The sequence below is a fragment of the Asterias rubens genome, chromosome 4, assembly GCF_902459465.1.
Source record: "Asterias rubens chromosome 4, eAstRub1.3, whole genome shotgun sequence".
Classification (NCBI taxonomy): Eukaryota; Metazoa; Echinodermata; class Asteroidea; order Forcipulatida; family Asteriidae; genus Asterias; species Asterias rubens.
Window position 1 is genome coordinate 21,572,555 of NC_047065.1, and position 20,159 is coordinate 21,592,713.

General features: G+C 38.4%; 1 protein-coding gene across 2 annotated transcripts in view; it reads left to right on the forward strand.

The window, feature by feature from the left end:
* The first annotated feature begins 7,446 nt into the window (after positions 1–7,446).
* Positions 7,447–20,159, forward strand: part of LOC117289148 (puratrophin-1-like) — a 72,306-nt gene continuing 59,593 nt past the window's right edge. For both annotated transcript variants that reach the window (XM_033770142.1, XM_033770143.1), the window contains exons 1-2: positions 7,447–7,625; positions 19,166–19,775. In XM_033770142.1, the coding sequence (XP_033626033.1) occupies positions 19,550–19,775 (226 nt within the window). In that variant the 5' untranslated portion in view covers positions 7,447–7,625; positions 19,166–19,549. The remainder of the gene's footprint in view (positions 7,626–19,165; positions 19,776–20,159) is intronic.

Genomic DNA, 20,159 nt, shown 5'->3' on the forward strand with positions numbered 1-20,159 from the left:
GATATTTAGGTATAGATGTTTATCTGGAAGATAAAAATTGACAGATTTAGCCAGCGGTCGGCCTCCGTGCTTGGATTGGTTTGACTTTAAGGGTGTCTTTCAAAACCATTCAATTTGTAAAAACCAAAATGAATTTTCTTTTATCTGCGATGCAAGCTTTACATCTATTAAACCATTGGTCAGTTGTCAAATTTTCAAATAACATAGTTTAAGGATTATTTTTGCCTGAAACCCTATCTATTTGGAGAAAGGAGAATTTTTGTTTAACATCGCAGTTCAAAACCTGCAGTTTTTTGTCTACTTGAATCCCATCACCGTTTTCAGTGTTATGAAACGTCAGATTTCAGACTCTGGAGAGTCCTTAATTGTTTCACTTATTCTCCAAAAATGAAGCATTTCTCTTGCAAAGGTATTTCAAGGAAAGTTTTGCACCATTCTGACAATTTTTTTACCATGTAAAGTGGAAATATTTGAACATTCAAACTTTCAATCTTAACAATGTTGTGCTGAAATGTACACATGTACATCTTGCGCTGCTAAACACATCCCCCCAAAATAGCTTACCAAAAACTCAAAATAAACGAGAATCGTGAAGGTCATTTCATTTTAGTTCTTTGCTAATGAAATTGTTCAGAAATTTACGAAGTTGAGGGATTGTTGAGGGATTGACCAAGTTGATTTAACTTGCTCTGAGTGACTGAATGAATGACCTTGGTAAATTTGTAAAAACTATTTTTGCACTGACCCGGGAAAATTATATTTTGTGCTGATAAAATCTGACCCTGGAGAAAACAATGCTTTGAACGGCCATTTATTATTATGTTTTCCACACTAGCTGATGGTTCATTCTGTACAATTATGGTCAGATAAAAATCTGTGTGGACGTGCCAAAACTTCTTTGATTTTGATCCAAACCCAAAACTTGTTAAATTAAATTCAATTCACTTTGTTATCCCCGATGGGAAATTCATTTCGGCCTTTACATCAGGTTTACAACAACAAAAATGGAGGGAGGGAGGGGGGGGGTGGGCTGGAAGGGTCAAAGCAGGATTGTCGTCATTTGTAATTGGGGTCATTTTATCAATTTGCACTTTTTGAGACTTTGAATCTGTTATGAGTAAACCACAATCTTCCCAAATGGTTCAATTCGTTCAATACCTGTAACTCTGTGGATATCATTGTGGAGTTGTAATGCAAGGGGGGACAGTGTAATAATGCTTTTCGGTTTATATCTTTGATGCTTTTGTGTGAATAACTTAATGCCAACCGTACAAGAAACCTGATGCCAAGTCATTTTTAGGAAATAATGACCTATTGCCCCGGGGAGACGATTGTTCCCGGCTGGCCGGAGACTTTTTGTGACATTCGGCAAGATTTCGTTTAAAAATTGGGTTACAACTAATTTGTAATAGGATTAGAGTTTCTATGGTATTTGCCACATGCAGCTGAAGTTTACACAAAGTGTCTAATTTGTGCAATGCTTTGTAAAGTTGACTTCATTCGCTTCTTAAAGGCAGGGTGTACGTTTGGTAAATCTTAAAGACCAGTATCCTCACTTGGTGTATCCGAGCATACGCAAAAAATAATAATGCTGTACATTTTTTTGTCTCAACTGACAATCAAAGTTGCAAGAAAATACTGAAAGAAAAAAATTAAATACTTGTTGCATTGAATTGTGTGCTTTTAATATGCTTGAATTTTTTGACTCTACCTTAGAAAATTTACCAACCCCAAAATTCAATATCGCTGCCATTTTGGCATGGTATGAGAGCCAAAAGTAGTTTAGCCAAAGCCTTCAATTTTCAAAAGATTTATGAAATCTGACTCTGATGACACATGGATGACCAAAAAGACCATACAAATTTACTGCATATACTTCTGCATCCGGCCATGGTATATGTACTTATTTGTATGCATAATTCTTCAATAGCAAATAAGAATGCTATCCCAAAATTGTGTTAATGACGTGTTGAAAGTAATTTTGATCAAATATACAGGATTAAGTTGCTGGTCCTAAAGCTGGGGGGGGGGGTGTCAATACAGACTTCTGATGGGAGAGGACAGAGTATTACTTTGAGGGATTAGTTAGCGGCTTATGTTCATTCTGCTGGCACTGAGCCGCCAAGTGGTTTTAAGAGGAATGGTGTATAAAGAGTTGAGGAGATTTGGTGAAGGACCAGTGGCAGGGTTAATAATAGTGTTTCATCAGGGATTTCTCTTTGGTGCGGAATTTGTCAAGATTTGAACAGGTTTGATTCTGAGAAGAGAATTTGCTGAGGATGGATGCTGGCTGTGATGATAGTGTCTGGATGCATTGTTCTCAGGGAACAATAGGTGAGGCTGGTTTAGATTGTCTGTCTTGTTGAATATAGTAAGAAAGAAATGTCACTCACAAGCACGCACGTGCTTGTTGTGTATGTGAAAGGTGTCTTGTAAGACAGTGGATGGATTTTCAGAGGAATCTGCATATTGAAGAGTACTTAGACATTTTTGTTTTTGTGGGGGGGGGGGGGGGGTCGGCTACTGGGGGCTAAGACTTCATTTTAGGGACTTCTGATGTTTCAAACCAACAGAATTAAATACAGATTTGTCTTAAAGAATCAAAAGTTTTAACATCACAGCAATTTAGCAACAGCAATAGTTCAGTCTTATAAAGGTTTGAGAACAAGTGTCTTAAAAAAAAAGGCTATGACAACATTGCTCAGTAATCAGAAATCTAGTCAACAAAGGAAAACAAACACTTAGAAGTACATTTTACATGTATTCCACTTGATACATGTTTTTTTTTTTTTTTTTGGGGGGATAGGGTTAGCTCACCCAAGTATGACCTCCAACTGGCACAGGAATAAAAACTGTTTCAGAACGTAAGTCCTGTCCGAAGGCCACATTTCCTTGTAAGCAAGGAGGCGCCTTGTGCCGTCCTTAACGCCAATGCGCCCTGCCCCTCCCCTGCAAAGCGTCAATAGCAATAACTAGAAAAAGATTATCCTCTTCTAATCATTACAAAATCAAACTTCTCTCAATGCATTTTTGACGACCCTCTAGTGTTTTGCCAAGCATCATGTGTGAGTCATCCGACTTCCCTCCGAAAAAGAAAAGAAAAAAATTGAATAAAAATTTTTGCAACAAGTTTTTATGGTCCGATTCCTTTGTATGAGGGAAGGTCATTGACATTTAACGATTGCAGCTGGTAGTTGAATACAGAGGGTCAGTCATGTTTCAATTGTAGGTAACTTCTACTTTAGGGACATTGACTTCCCGCTGTGAGAAGTGGACTTCAGGGTCTACCAATCACTGTACTTTTCAATAGAGTCTTCAGATGGGTTGGGGTGGGTTTGGAGGCCATTGAAGAGTCAAGGTTACTTCCCATGAGGTTGCCATTTTTGTTTGGGTAAATAAATGCACAGAATGATCAGCAACTCTAAACCACAGCTTATATTATGAAGTTCTTAACTTGCGAGACTGGTTAAATTGATAGTCCTTGTCGTATGCCCATGCTTACCCAGATACTTCTTGTCAAAGTTTTGAAAAACTAATACAAAACATTTTTTTTAGTTGTGCCTTTTCATTTTAACGTTGGTTCTAGTGTCCACATTTCTGAGAGTTTATTACAATGAATCATTTTCTATGTTCTTTTCTAACATTTTGCAAACACTGTCGACGACGTGCATTCATTCAACAGATATACTTATACGGAGCTGTTCGATTGTGTAGGAATGAACTGTGGTAGAGTCAAACTTGACATGAGGAGTCATCCAGAGAAACAGCTTTGTAGAGGAATGTGTAAAAGCTATTTATGGTTTGGTATAAACGCAAAAAATTGTTAATGGCCTGGCAACTTCGAGCCAGCAGAGTCCTTTTCAAAGTCTAAAAATAAATATAAATATATACAAAACATAGCCTTCGAGAAACAAGTGAGTAAAGTGTTTAAAGCCATTATACACGGTAAACAGTATTGTCCAAGTCCCACACTTCGTGTATCACAACTTATATATAAAATAACAATCCTGTGGAAATTTAGGCTCAATCGGACATCGGAGTCGGGAGAAAATAATGGGAAAACCCACTCCTGTTTTTGCGCGTTTCGCCGTGTCATGACATGTGTTTATAACAAATCCGTAACGAGAATTTATATTGCTTTACCGTTTTCTCAAAAAGTAAAGCATTTCATGGACTAAACTTTCAAGAGAAGTCTTTCACCATTACCTTCTGTAAACCCTGTAAATTATTTGTAAATCTGTGCATTTTTTTTTTTTTTTTCTGTACCGAAAGGGTCCAATGGCTTTAACCATGGATGATCACTTCTTTTTTTCATCAATGCCACAACCAACTGTCATAATCGTACAACAGACAATTGTGATTTTTTTTAACCCCCGAATGATTGATTTCACCACGTGATGACTCACTGCCCCTGCCCAAGGGCAGCCATGCAACCAGCGTTTGCCAAACATTATTCTGTTATGATTTATTATAGACAAAATTCAAAAATTCTTGTGTAAAATTTTGGTCTATTATTGAAACGTCACAAACCATAAACCTCTTGGCGTTTCATTTTAAATTGTTGATGGTTGAACGAAGAGAGATTGACAGAAGTGACATTTGAACCAAGGACCTCAGGATTAATTTTCTTGGGTCGATTTCACAAAGAGTTAGGATTCGTCTTATCTCGAGTTAGGACGAGTAACTCGTCTTAACCTAGGATTAATCTAAAGGTCTGCATGCTTCAGTACCGGGGTGGGACTCGTCCTAAGTCCTAGGATTAGTCTTAAGTTAGGAAGAGTTTTGTGAAATCGACGGCTGGTGCTACACAAACTGAGGTAGCTAGCTGTATTGTTGGTGGTCTCCCTATTTTGTCAAAATATTGTTCGGCATAGCCAGTCAGAAGCTAAGTTTCTAAATTGTACAGCTTTACATTTTTTTCTCAGACTTTTACCTGTCAGATGTCATACCTTTTGTTGATCGCGAATGTTGGAATGACAAGCATTTCTTAAGCATTGTTTTTTTACTGACATAAAATGTAATGGTTGCCTATTTTTACTGGACAAGACACTTCCAATGGTGTGGAAAGAATACATGACAGCTGATCAGGTCTTTGGTGGACTTTGTGAGTCTTGTTCAGATCACCTTTATTATGCCTCCATATCCGTCAAGTTCCACTTGTGCCATGGCAATAATAGATACTGCTTTTTAGTTTAGCAAAAGGGATCTGACTATTATGCCATTCTGGTCTCAATTGATTAAGTACTAATTCAAAATTCTTAGCCAAAACCCCTTGCATCAAAGGTGGGGGGGGGGGGGGGGGGGGCGCGTTTGTAACAGTTGTCGAACAGTGTTGTAATATTAACAGCTATCCAGTACTCTTTACCATGTAAATTTTTATGGTCATAAATTAAAGTAATTATCAAAGGTATACCCTCCCTTTAAATCAGCATTGACAAAAATCAGTTTTATGACCCTATACCTTTAAAATGCTCCAAACTAGGACAGCATTATATTCATCCCACCCAATGTCTGATTTTTATGAATATAACAGACCTTGACGATCTGTGCCCAAAACCCATCACACAATGAAGGCCTTATATCCCACAAGATTATTGCCAATTTACAATCATTATCATAAAGCGTTTGCCTCAGCTTTTGTGACCGGACCACTTTAGTGGACTTTTTTCCCTCTGTGACTCGGTCACCGCAGCATTTGTTTTCTTTGGCCCTTTGAGCTACGTGTTTGTAGGGTTTGTAAGATATCAGGCCCACTGTGCCAACTGATCGGTGTTTAGCTGAAAAAAGTTTGTGAATACTCGGTCAGAATATTATAACTATATGGTTAAAGATGAAGAAGGTGTGGACAAAGTGAGTATTCAATAACATCCAGGGCCCAAATTCATAGAGCTTCTTAAGCACAAAAGTAGCTAAGCAAAAATAACTTTGCTTACCAGAAGTATCACTATCAGCCAAAACACCATGCGCCATGAAATGGGTCCTTGCATGATCTGATATCCTAAATAGCGATTTTAAGCAAATTTTCTGCTGGTGGAACTTTCTCAAAATGCTTTACTATCGAAAGCTGATTTAGGTTTATAGCCAAAAGTTTTGATTGCCATCAATTTTAAGAAAGATAACCAAACATACCTTCCATTTAAAGTTAAAACCAAACTTCAAAAGTATCTTTAAAATTTGGAGGGGAAAAATCAAGTTGGTGGTTGGTGTTACGAAGTCAACAGGTAGTGATCTCTGGTTCTGAAGTGGAATGGGTCCACGGAGGTCCGTGGCCTCAGGGTACATATGGCATTACTGACAGACCAGGGTGTTTTTGGCACCTTTGATAAGGTGTCACTTAACTCATTATGGAGTCTCATTATGAGGGTTGGTACCTGGGCTGCCTTTCCTATGGACCCACAAATTGGAGGTCAGACAAGGCAGTTCATGTTGGTTACAGCATGGATGGGGCCTTTTTATAGCTCTGGAGTCCATGGTTGCAGTATATCGCATTCCAGAGCTGCCGGCTCTTTCTCTGATCCTGCAGAAAGTTCACTGAAAAGGAAGCAAACAAGATGACGTCCGAAAACTAGTTATTGCTACCCAAAAAAAAACGTTCCACACCGACGAAAATGGTTGCACAAGTTCATACTTATTCAGTTGAACTATTTCCCCACCACTTCCCAGTTAACCTAACACAAGTGGAAATTGTCCAGCACATATTATATTTGGAATTGTATTATCATAAATACTCCCTCCAAATTACTACAAGTCAACAGATACAGTGTCACTGGATGGATAGCACCAACATTTAATATCCCTATCTTTCGGATGAACAACTGAAAATCTCCCTGATGGAAACAAAAGTCCATGTTTTTGGTCTGAAAAAAAATAAATAAATAAATGGCCGACCGTATTAGTTCGCACAGTAAAAGGAAAACCACGCAATTTCGATGCTAACTTGTGTGGATCTTCTGCTTTTAAAACATCTTTCCAACCATATGCATTTTATAAAAAAACGGTTACAAACGCTTTTTATAGACCAACTTGTCCGATCCAAGGCAACGTGTTCCTTTAAACTTGCATTTTTATCTTGAATAAGATGAAAAAGGTACAAGCAATTATAAATAAATCCACTCAACCACTTGATGAAGTTGTCATGAAGGTGTCAATATTTTCAAAACACTTCCCTTTAAAGTGCCCTTTATCCATTCAAAAAGTTCCCTTCCCCCATATTTCCAAAATCAGCAGTTGGTCCTTTGTATCCAACTGATCGAGGCCTCAAGAATAAGCACACATGTGTATAATGACGTATTACCAACCCTCTGTGCTGTGTAGTAACCCACCAGTCACCCTCTGGTAACCAAATAATAGTAATATGATTGCGTGATTTGAATACCATTCACTCGCCTTTTGCGCAAGGCTAGCCACAGAGGCCGTAGGGTTCTACCCCTCAAATGAAAAAAAAAAAGAATCCAGGAGATAGCTGTAGCGTTGTTTCTCTATGGATGCAGTGTTTCTAGTGTCTGTTGCTCTGGAAGATTGTATAACTGAAGTTGCTTTTTCTACGGACCTCTTTATTGCACAACACTTGGACTATATTTTGTGTTTGCCGCTGTACAAATCTGGATAGTGGCTGTGGGTTAGTGGTGAGTGTTGTATTTTGTTTATTTACTGGAATAGCGTACAATATAATGTGTGTTGTGTTAGACTTGGCAGCTATGTTGGGATCAATATTTGGGATATTGGTGGTTGGGTTTTGGATGGAACTTCTCCTTCTGGTTGTTCTCGTAGGCATGACCTTCAAGTTAGTGCACAGTTTTGCTGCTTGTGAATTTTTAATGAGTTTTCTTTATATTTGGGGATGATAATTTGTGTGTAATTTTTTTTTAATTTGTTATGAAATATTGTTTCCTTGTAGGTGTTATTGGACTATCGTACACTAATGTGTGGTGTGTTAGACTTGAATGTTTCTCTTTTTCAGTAAAGTGCTCCTTATAAATGCTGTAGTTTGTTATTATTATTATTATTGGATATATAGATATTTTTTTTTATATTTGGATGTTTTCTCTTGTGGGTGATCTTTGTGAAGATGTGTGATGTGAATTTCCTTTTAACAAACCTTGCAATATCTGCAGTTGCTGTTGCCCCGGTTTTATATACATACTCAATGTAGTCATGTTGAGGCTTGGGGGAATTGGTAGTCTGGCCCTTTGTCACATGTGACAAAGTACCTTATATGATTGTGTCAGGGTCAGGGTGCCTGACCAAAATGGCGACAGTGGTTGACAGTATTCTTCCACTTTCAGTTTCCATGGAATGGACACTGAGTGAGTGGGCAGCTTCCCAGGATGGGGTCTAGTTAGCCCTTGCCACAGAAAGCAAGGTCAGGACATATGAACTGGAAATTGGATTTATTAGCGAGACCCTAAGAAGTTGTACTCCGACTGCTCACTGGGTCTGTGTGAGCTTTCAAATAAATGTGTACAGTGAGGAAGTTTGGTGTTCCTTACACTTCGCCCACATAAAAACAAATTTACACTCAACTCCTTAAAAGCTTATGGGGTGAGTTTATAGGAGCAGCAAAGTGGAGTTTGTACTTTATTTGACTTTAAGAATTCTGATTCATAGGTTTGCATTTTGTTCTATCTGCACTGCGCTCACTATGAAAGGGTAGCTCAGTCAGTTTAATTGGAAAGCTATTTAACATCTTCATACACAGTGATAACAACTCTTTTGGTTGTTGTGTTTACAGAAGAATATGTGGTATTTACTTTGACATTTTGTAAACTGACTCATTAATTGAGTGTATTTGTTTGGTATTTGACAATGAATGGAAAACATAATCTGGGTGTAGTTTTTTATATATTTATTTATCTCTGTATTCAGTTTTTAAGAATACAAATAGTTGTTCAGCTGATTAGTGGAAGCGAGCAGGCATGGAATAATGCGGAAATCCCAAATGGCCTCTGTTGCCCTGCTCTTGGCCTTCATGCCCTTTCTTTCAGTTTTTCATTGAAAATGCCCTTTGCAAATGAAAATGGTCTTGCCCTCTCAAAAGCTTGTTCCAAGGGGAGATTTTTGCGACGCTTGGCGGCAGCAGACTTACCAGGTAAAATCCATTGTTCTCGGTCATGTGCGCACGCTCAGAACTACGTAAACAATGGAAATTTACCTGGTAAGTCTGCTGCCACCTAGCGTCCAAAAGTCTCCCATTGGGCTGTTTCTTCTGCTGCCACGCTGAAAGTTACCGCGACTGGCGCTGGTGGTATTCTTTCGTGCATTCCCACCTGGACTTATATTCCGCAACGTTTGTATAGGTTAACAGCGCTGAGCTGTTCCCACTGCACTTTTTAGCCGCCATGTTAGTTACCATGGCTGCGCGGAAGTCTCCTTCGGCCTGTTAGTTTTACATCACGGCTGTGTTAAGTTAATAGGCTGGGCAGTTTATCATGTGTCCCTATTGGATTTAACTTTGTCATTCTACAGAAAAGTCACCATATTTTAGCCAAGAAAAGTCAAATGGGAACACGGCTGAAGATAAATCAGTGAGGGCGTACTTTATTATAAATCCCCTGCATTAATACTAAGATTCATCATAACATCACAGGTGGTGACCTTTTCACAAGTGGTCAAAATGGACATTCCATGAGTATTAAGTGTGCAGCAGGAGATTGCTCCATGAGTATTAAGTGTGCAGCAGGAGATTGCTCCATGAGTATTAAGTGTGCAGCAGGAGATTGCTTATACACTCCCAGTTGGAAATAACATTCCTGTCCTGCATCCTGGAGTCCAAGATAAATCTAAGATGACCCCAACGATGTTTAGATTGATAAAAATAGAGACCATCAAGGAATGAATTTTCAGCAATCTGTCTATAATGCAATACGCCTCTCTTAACACTTATGCATGACTTCTTAATTCTTACCCAAAATGAGGCTATGGGCGCACTTCGCCACCACTTGCAGTGGCTGCGCCCATCGCCTCGTTTTGGGTAGGCGTTGTGACATACCTCATGCATAAATATTAAGAGAGGCGTATGTATCGATGTAATAATTGCATTAAATAAAGTGTTGCAATACTTGCTGCTAATTACAGGATTCAAAATGGCATTGGGGGGGGGGTCATGGGTTCGAATCAAATCCGAGTAGCCTGTGGATTTTTTTCCTCGAGACTTAGGGGAAGCTCTAAGACAGTGAACAAAAACAATAAAGCCTGGTTCATATTTCCTGTGAAGGCAAAATGCGATATGAATTTTGGCATCATAAATTCGCAATGAATACTTTGCAACAGTGGAACTGTGTTCAACTCCTGCGAAACATTCGCTGCGAAAACAGCCATGTGACCTCAAAGTTTGCTTAGCATTCGCATCCGCAGGAAGTATGAACCATTTTTGTAATTTAAGTTTTGTATCCTTCATCTATAAGTTTCAGAACACCCCTTTAAAAACATCTGGCAATCATAAATAAACACCAAGAATAGATGAATGTGCGGATATGCATTCAAAACATGTGTCCAACTCTGAAGTCATGTCAAAACATCAGACTTAACAGAAAGAAATATATAACGGGACAACTTTGTAAAGAGTTTTGTTGGTCCGGTAACTTTTGATTAGGCATCTGCACCTCCAGGCATTTTAACTCCATGTTTATCCTGGTATGGAAAATGATATGGTGTGAAGAATTTTATGTTGTGGTGTATTTTTAGCCGGTAACGCTGGTTAATGTCGTCAGCAGGTCTGAAAATATTGAGCAGGGAAACAGAAACCTCTTCAGGCGGCAATTGTGGTGGTGGTTCGTGGTTAAACTAGAGGGATGTTTGAAAGTATTATACAGGATTGGTACCATGGATAAAATACATAATTGTTTAATGTTTAGTATGAAAGCTTTCTTAGTTCTACCAATCCTCTATAATACCTTTAAATTTACACACTTTGTAGATCTAGGATACAAGGCTTGTTATATTGCAGTATCATTTAATGCCGTCTTGGTCCAAATCGATAAAGTCCGTGTACGGTGTAAGCATAAACATAAGTACAGAAGTACAGAAAGGCTTGCTTAGCTGTAACACTTTACCAGACAAAAATTTCATAAAGTTTACAATTGGTGCCACTGGTTCGGAACTCATATTTTTGCAGAGGGAAGAACATTTTACTAATTGTAATCAACTATATGCCCAGCTCGACAGAATCAAATATATCCACACTTCCCGACTGTCGCTGTACAATGTTGAAAAACACATCAACTCCATAGTAGAAAGCCATCCACACTTTCTTGGGCCTCATTGTATGAGGTTGAAAAACAGCATCGACTCCACATTATTTCACATGTTGATGTCACAAGTTTGGCACTTGATACCTGCCTAGCTTGGCTTGTGGTTGGCACCAGAGTGCAAGCAGTCAAACCCGTGGAAAAAGTTTTGGACAAAGATAGTCCCACCACTGCAATAATTGCCCCCTGTGATCATGACTTCCTTATTTCAGTGAACTTTGGGCAGATATATAATATTCATGCGGAGTTACAGATCGTAGTCAATTGAAGAAAGTAATCCACTACTGCTTATACAACTGTTTGAGAAGAGTTCAATTCATGGACGTTGACATTTACTGCCCTTTCATTTTCAGTTTGGACATAAAAAATTGTAAATTTCACCAAAGTATTGCTTGGTTTTGAGTAACAGGTGCTTTTTATTGGTAAACCATTTTGTAATTTTTTATGCACCTCTTCCTTGCTCCCCAAAATATAAAAATAAATAAATAAATAAATGAATATAAAAATTGGAAAAGTAAAACAACCTAAAACAATATGTATTTTATAACAAAAGTGCTTTTGTACATGCCAAATACCTTGCCTAAATAGAGAGATTTTTCAAGACAGATATTCTCGAGAGTGTAATTTGTGATATGCAAGAGAATCTGTCATTTAAATTAGTTCAAAGCGCCCTCATGTGGTAAAGAAATATGATCTCAATTGCCTTTTCTGAATCGCTGTAAATTATTCACATCTGGTTTTCTAACACAGTAGGTTTTACAATGCTCATCTTATGACCCTCAATAGTGCAACGTTTCAGTACTGTAGACTGTAGAAGTAGTTTTATCTTGGTTTATCAATCAAGTTTGAATGAATAGGTTTTGCGTACATTTACTTCCCATAAGATGTACATCCTAAGAGCTTCAAAGGAATTAAGTCCGGAAACTCCTGCTCCATGATTTTATGGGTTTTTAATTTTGTTCGATTTGGCGTTGTCCCTGCGTGATGTTACTTCCGTACATTTTCAACCCAACTCAGTAAAGAGGGGATGGTGATGCACCTATTTTCCAATAGAAAGAGTTCTTATAAAAGTGGACAAAGAGTTACAAGTCGCTAACCTGAACCTTACGTTAAAATGGTGTAAAATGCCAATTTATCTGCTGATTCACTTGCCGAGAGAACATTGAGCATGACACCATCAGGCAACGAAAGCAAATGGGTCCGAGGATAAAAGAAACTTGTAGTTTCTCAGGCTTGCAATTGAAGGCAACCGGCCCATGTATAGGCCTGTATGCTTCGTTTTTGAAAGGGCAAGGGCACGAAGGCATTTTCTTCTTGGTAAGGGCACCCTATGATGATATTTCAAATTTATTTGTACTGGATCCTTTAAAGGGCACCAAGGAAGTGACCAGGGGACACGGAGGCAATCGCCTTCGTTGCCTCCGTGAAGTATCAGGCCTGTGTTGCCTCAGTGCCCCTTGAATTTATCTAGTGTATGTTCATTTCCCCCCTAGGATTGCCCTTTAACAATGGAAAAACTGCCTTGCCCGTACAAGAACAACTAGTAGGCCTGGGATGGTACTTACTGCAGGCATGATGCAGTAGGAATTTGCCTATGCTGCAAATGTTGAAAATATGAAATTTTAAATTTAGTCATCAGGGTGCTTTTTCATTTAGGAAAAGCTGTCTCGCCATATAAAGCACAGACTGACGGGCCTGATGTACAAGTTGTTTACAAGGGTAAATATAGTTAAATAAAGTAGGTTTCATTGTGTTTGGTTCAACTGTTTTCATCCATGACATGGTTTGAATCGAACCACCTCTCCCCTTCAACTCTGGAAACAACTGTTTTCTGAAGTTTTCTCTACCCAAGGACAGCTTCTACATCTATCCACAATATGAAAGAACTAAAGAACTTAACAAATTCCTACAGTGAATTTCGGTGTAACAAAGTACCCAACAAGTAAAAACATCAACGGAAAAGAGTTGTGGTGAGCTTATGCAATTGTTCTTTCAGCATAAATGTGCCCCTAAGCCCATCAAGTTTTACGAACTGTGAATTGTTGCGGTTGTAAATTACATCCAGGCAAAGTCAATGCTGTGTGTGTTCTATCAAAAGGAAAATACCCCCTGTTAAAGTTATCGCAAAAAATCCGAACTTTGATGTGGTTTTGAACTTCCTGTAGTTTCACCACTCAAAAAGCCGACTCTGCTCCAAAGTAAATTTGTATTTAGCAGGTTAACTGTACTTTGAGTTTGTGATAGCACCCCCCCCCCCCTATTGTGTAAATGTATTTGACCTTTTTGTAGTTTGACTCAATACAACCCAGCCAGTTTCATTGTGCTCGGTAGGGGTTTCAATTTCTTGCTTGTGGCTGTCAGTGAGAATCAATACAATGTTCATATACAGTCAAACTTAAAGTGTCTGTATATAGCTTTTAAAAAAAGAGGGGGAAAATATGTAATTTTGTATAAAACAAATTCTTTGAACCTTTGGGATCCAACTCAAGAATAGATTTTCTCCATGTTGCTTGTTTTATTTTAAGAAAATTGTTACATGCTTGCTGGTGACGAACAACACCAGTTATTATGTATGTGTAATTCAAATAAAACTGTTTTTATTCATCTTTTAAGAATGTATGAACTGATTCTCCTCTTTTTGACATCATCTGTTTCCTTTCTTATTTTCATTTCAGAAAGATTTTTTTAATGCACTTCCTAAAGTGTTACTGCTTTCATGCTCTGTTGCTGTTGAATTTAACAATAATTTCCACTACACATAAACTGTTTAACATCTTACCGAAAATGTTAGAGAGTAGGCACAATCCAAAAAGTGGGACTTTTGTTGTATATGCATTGAACAAAAAAACTCACAAAAAACGTGCACCGGGAAGACTGAATAAAACACCCTATTATACTACAACAGTAAACAAAAGACTGATAAAACTACAATGACACAATTGATTATGCTTTTAAAAATAGGGTCATGAATTGGTACTTGAAAAATTAATGACCGTAAAAACTTACTTGGTGAGAAGCGCTGCAGCTGTTGATAATATAAACTATTTTGAGAAAGGATTCCCTTGTTTGTTGAAAGGATTCTCTTGTATGGTTTTGGTAGTTTTTCACCCCAAAACATTTAGGTATGAGAATCGATTTATGCATAAATTGTTCCTCAGATTTCTGTCCAATCCTGAATGCTGCAGCTAGAGATGTAGATTGTACCATTTATTATTATTATAGACTTCATTCCAATATTGGTAACAAAAACAAACAAGCGTATCAAATGTAAACTAAGCAATTTTTATGTTGTTAGGGACAAGATATTCAGCCGAAACTTTCATATAATGCGTCTTTTCTGGTATCTATCTTGACAATTTTTCCTATCTGTTGACAAAATCCAGTCTGTGACCATTACGTGGAATCATCAGGCTGCCCTTTGAACTGATTTTACACTTGTCAACTCAGAATAAAAATACTGACTTAGAACCAAACTTATTTTGGAGGGGAGAGTGTTACACTGCCAGGGGACAGTGTTGCACTTTGAGAGGGAGTGCTGCCCATGTGGTTGCCTTACACTAAAACTGGAAATGTTTTGAACACTGATTGATTCCGAAGTAAACATACTTTGTGAGAGGATCACAATTTTTCAACTTGTAGAGGTGTAAATTTCTCCTTTAATGCTATTCTTTCTCCTTTGATAATTGGAGACTTGATTCGTGTTATGAATGTCTACCCGAGCGACCAAAATCAGTTTGGGAAAAGGCCGAGGGATTTTGAGTCTTGATTGATGGAATTAGGAGATCCATGAAAGAGGTGAAGTCATCCAAGCGGATCATTTTCACAACAAGAGTGCGTTGAAAGCTAGCGGTGTTGATTCCGATGTATGAGAGAGGTGGCTGGCTAATTCTGATGGTGCTGTTATAAAAAGTAAAAAGTTGCATCGACTTATTAAAGGCACTGGACACTATTGGTAATTGTCAAAGACCAGTCTTCTCACTTGGTGTTTCTCAACATATGCATAAAATAATGAACCTGTGAAAATTTGAGCTCAATTGGTCGTCGAAGTTGCAAGATAACAATGAAAGAAAAAACACCCTTGTCACATGAAGTTGTGTGCTTTCAGATGCTTGATTTCGAGACCTCAAATTCTAAATCTGAGGTCTCGAGATCAAATATGTGGAAAATTACTTTTTTCTTGAAAACTATGTGACTTCAGAGGGAGTCGTTTCTCACAATGTTTTATACTATCAACCTCTCCCCAATACTCGTTACCAAGAAAGGTTTTGTGCTAATAATTATTTTGAGTTGTTACCAATAGTGTCCACTGCCTTTAAATGGTGATTCCTCTCTGCTGCTACTTCCCTGATTGTTAGAAACAAATTCGAGTATGATTCCTGGCTAGATAGCAGTTACAAGGGAAAGGGTCTCTGGTTGATATCTCCATGCAAAAATATCGACAAAATAGGGAGAGTTCCATCACCGTCATTAGGGTAGTTCAGTTGGTAGAGTGCCTTATAAAATAAATCCCAAATCTTGTAATTAAGTCTGTACACCAGTTGTTGGCCCGTTACTTGATAGGATGAATGACTCAGAGCTGCCAACTCTCCCTGATTCTGCAAAAAGTTCCCTGAAAATAAACCAATCTTTCAAAGTTCTGATGAACAAATTGGACAAGCTCCCTGATTGTGGTGACTTTTTCACTGTTTTGTTGAATGTAATTCGAATCATCGCCCTGATTTAAGCCATTTGACACTTTCGGTAAACAGTATTGTCCAAGGCCCACACTTCGTGTATCACAACTTATATATAAAATATCAAACCTGTGAAAGTTTAGGCTCAATTGGTCATCGGAGTCAGGAGAAAATAACGGGAAAAACTACCCTCGTTTCCGCACGTTTCCCAGTGTCATGACATGTGTTTAAAATAAATCCGTAGTTCTTCATATCGAGAATTGATATTGTTATAATGTTTTCTCAAAAAGTAAAGCATTTCATGGAATAATATTTCAAGAGAAGTCTTTAACTATTACCTTCTGTAAACCCTGTAAGTAAATCTGTGAACTTTTAAATTTGTTTCTGTTCCGAAAGTGTCCAATGGCTTTAATGTACAAAATATCCCTGATTACAAAATGCAAATGTTGGCAGCTCTTAGGACAGCAATGCCACCATGAAGGCAAAAGTGTGGGGCAGTCAAGGTGGATGATATTAAACTGGTTGGGAGGACTCCCAAACTGTCGCAGCTAAAATTTATTATGATGATAACAGGATTAATCAAACAAGAAGCAAAAAGCAACCACTTCCTGGACACTGAGACATTTTTGTTCAGATGATTTCCTTAAGTTGAACGTTTGGATTTGTCCCAATTTGAGCTTGGATTCCAGGGCCTACTCCAAAAAGTGTCAACAAGTATGTGCCCAAACATACATAACTCACCCTCTTTTTCAGGGGTTAATTGGGTTGGAACGGTGCGGCAGCTTTGATAACACGGCACAGCAGATTGCGTTGCAGAAATGCTGAGTCAGAAATGAAATAAAGACATATCATATGGGTGGTTTTTACCAGCGGTATTGTACCCAAACAACTTTTTGAAAATTATCCATGATTATTACAGGTTTTTCCCTCAGGAAGCCTTATGCACGTTAATGTACTTGGATGTTTGTCATTGCTTTCAAATTCTATACATTTTCTTGCCTCAAACCTTAATGGTATAGCAACTCATGACAATAAAACTATGGCATTGGGCCAAAGTGTACTAGTATACTTTACCATGTATAAAACTTTAAAAAATGATATTCTTTTTTAAAGTCAGGTATATCCAGTAAATTGAGCTCAATTGGTCGTTGATGTTGCGAGATGACTATGAAAGAAAAAAACACCCTTGTCACACGAAGTTGTGTGCTTTCAGATGCTTGATTTTGAGACCTCAAAATCTAACTCTGAGGTCCGAAATCAAATTTGTTGAAAATTACTTCTTTCTCAAAAACTACGTTACTTCAGAGGGAGCTGTTTCTCACAATTATTGTATACTATCAACCTCTCCCCCTTACTCGTTACCAAGTAAGGTTTTATGCTAATAAATATTTTGAGTAATTACCAATAGTGTCCACTGCCTTTAAAAAACAATCCTTGGTAGAACTCTGTCCAATCTGTCAAAGTTTAGACTAACGAAAGACCCTGCTCTCACATAACTATTCGACCTAATTTTATTACAACATTTTTGTCATACAGATTTCGGTCAAAGTCTCTGAAATTTCGAACATCAATGGGTACAAGTTACTCATGCAAAATATACAGGAATATATTTAATCCTACTTTTAAAGCATGTTTGCAGATTTTTTAGTCTTCGTTTTAAAATAAGGCCTGAAAAGTCTATCAGACCCTACCTCATGAGTAGCAGGTCAGCCCTTGTACTTGATAAAATGTTCCCCCCTTTTTTTTTATTATTCCTAGATGGTTTAATGGTTTAATATTGTATTGTTCATTGTCATGCGCCTTTGAACAGCTTTGCCTGGAATTGGCGCAGTATAAATCAATTTTATTATTATTATTATTTGTTATTTCCAAAAACAAATATCATGCCTGAATATATGTGAATTTGAGTCTGAGCAATTGATTTTTCCTTATCATAACTTTAGGAGCACCACCAGATGTTCCCATTAAGTTGAAAAGTTGACTGCGAGTCAGTGGCACTTTTATGTACTTGCCATCCATGAATGGGTTTGATTGTCCCATGAAGTAACAATGTCTACCCAGCTTTTGGTTCATCGAAGCTTTAGTGTGATATAAGCTTCACTGGAGCAATTGATATGATTTCTACCCTCTACTGTAGTAGTTCACCTGGGGAAACACTGTCAGTTAAGTGCACCAGGAACATTTAAAGAGCTATCTCGCTCTGAGCCTGAAGAGTTGGGGTGGGGAGAGACTTTATAACAAGTCTGATTTTCTGAGTCAAAAGAATATGGGTTCGAGTGATAGTTTTGTCTCGGACAAGACGCTTTGAAATTAATTGCTTTTCCTCATCGAGGTGTAAACCCTGGTTCAACTCCTGCGAATGCGAATGCAGCAAATGTTGTTTTTGCAGCAAATGTTTTGTACGACTCACCACAAGTCAACCAATTGGAATTATTCCTTGCAAATTTGTGACTTCAAAAATCGTACTGCATTCACATTTGCAGGACGTATGAACCGGGCTTAAATAGGTACCTGCAAGGGTAGAGATTGTTGTTGTAAATGACTAGCAACCTGTCTACCATATCCACCTGTACGCCAAGCCAAAAATTTTGATTCAGACTCCACTATTTAATTCACTTTTTGTGTGTAGTGCAAAATAACTGTTGAATTGAATTGAATTGAATTACATGTGCACAAGCCTTAAACCCTCAATGACAGTAACTCCTCAGGGGTTTTTACTTTGACCAAATCCCAGACACCATTGCTCACATAGTAGAATTTTAATTCTGTCTTCTACGAGGGATGAGCCGATTTGAACAGGAGAGGGCCTTTTACCTTGTGTGGTGTGATTTATGGAGGATTGTCAAGATGAAATATTATGGGGATGCCCCTCTCTTGGTGGGACAGGTGTTTTCACATAGCACTGTTTGGTGATATTAATATTTCTGCTGTTCTCCGTGCTGTATTTGCCCTCCTGTCAACATTTGTTTTGTACGTTGCAGTTATGTATGTAAATTTCTAAGCCTATATTATTTACAATTTTGATTTTATAATTTCTTTCTTTTATTGCATTGTATTTTTGGTTCAATGTGGTTAGCATAGGTCAGGATATCTTGAGTTCACATAATTGAGTTTTATCCCTGTGCTATTTATCTTACTCTCTCTACCTCTTTTCCTACCCCTTCCCCCACATCGGCCATCAACATGATACTAATAAGGGTAACTGAAGTTTTTGTTTGACATCTGATTCTTTCTCTCTCTTTGCAGTTACAACTAAAACATAAACCAAGGGATGACGGCTGGCCATTGTGTTTCCATGGTAACGTGGTAGTGCATCTATGTGAAGTGGAACGCGAGTACCTTCATGAGGGTGACTACTACCTCTACATCAAGCCCCCATCACCACCGTCCGTCAAGATTAACAACAACCGAGCCAGCGGCAACGTCAAGCAGTCGTCGTTCAAGACCAACAACAACAGCTCCAGCACCGTCACGCTGACCTTACAGTATCTGACCCCCGACGGGGAACTAGGGGAGATACCTATACCCGCTTCCACCTTCAGGGACGTCTTCACCAGGAACTGGCTGCGGGATGTAACACGCGACATCCCATGTGCGGAGAAACCTCTGCCGTCAGCCCTCTCCAGCGCAATGGACCTTAGTTCTGCGGGCAATAGCGCGGTCCGTCCCAAACCTTTGAGTAACTTTGTGATCGCCGGGGAGCTCGGGCTCCAGAGAGAGGACTGGAGAGATATTGTGCAGCCTCCGGTTATGGAGAGGAGGTTATCGGGGAGGAGGTCAAAAGTTCAAAGGTTAACACGATCAGGAAGTAGTAGAGGAGCGGGTCAGCAAAGTGGTGGAGGGAAAAAAAATAAAGGTAAGTTAGATGTAGTTTGGTTTAAAATTAATAGTTGTTCTGTTGTCACGATTGGGCTGTAGACTCATACAGTTGATTAATAGTAGGGATCTTTTTACCCCCATTGATACTGTGGGAAAATTCCATAAAACTGGTATTAAAAGAAAATGCTAAGCACAAAACTCTTGCTTAGCATTGCTTAGCAGAAATGGGCTTCCAGACAAACGCCCTGTTAGTACTTCATACAAATGCAAAGTGAAGTATGTGTCACAAACATTCAGGGTACGCGTGAAGTATGCGTGAAGTTTGAAGCAGGCCTTATAAACTAGACTGTTTATGACTTGTTCCATGCTACTTTTGCTCAGCAAAATAAGCAATGTCATCTGCTTACCAGATTTTCTGAAT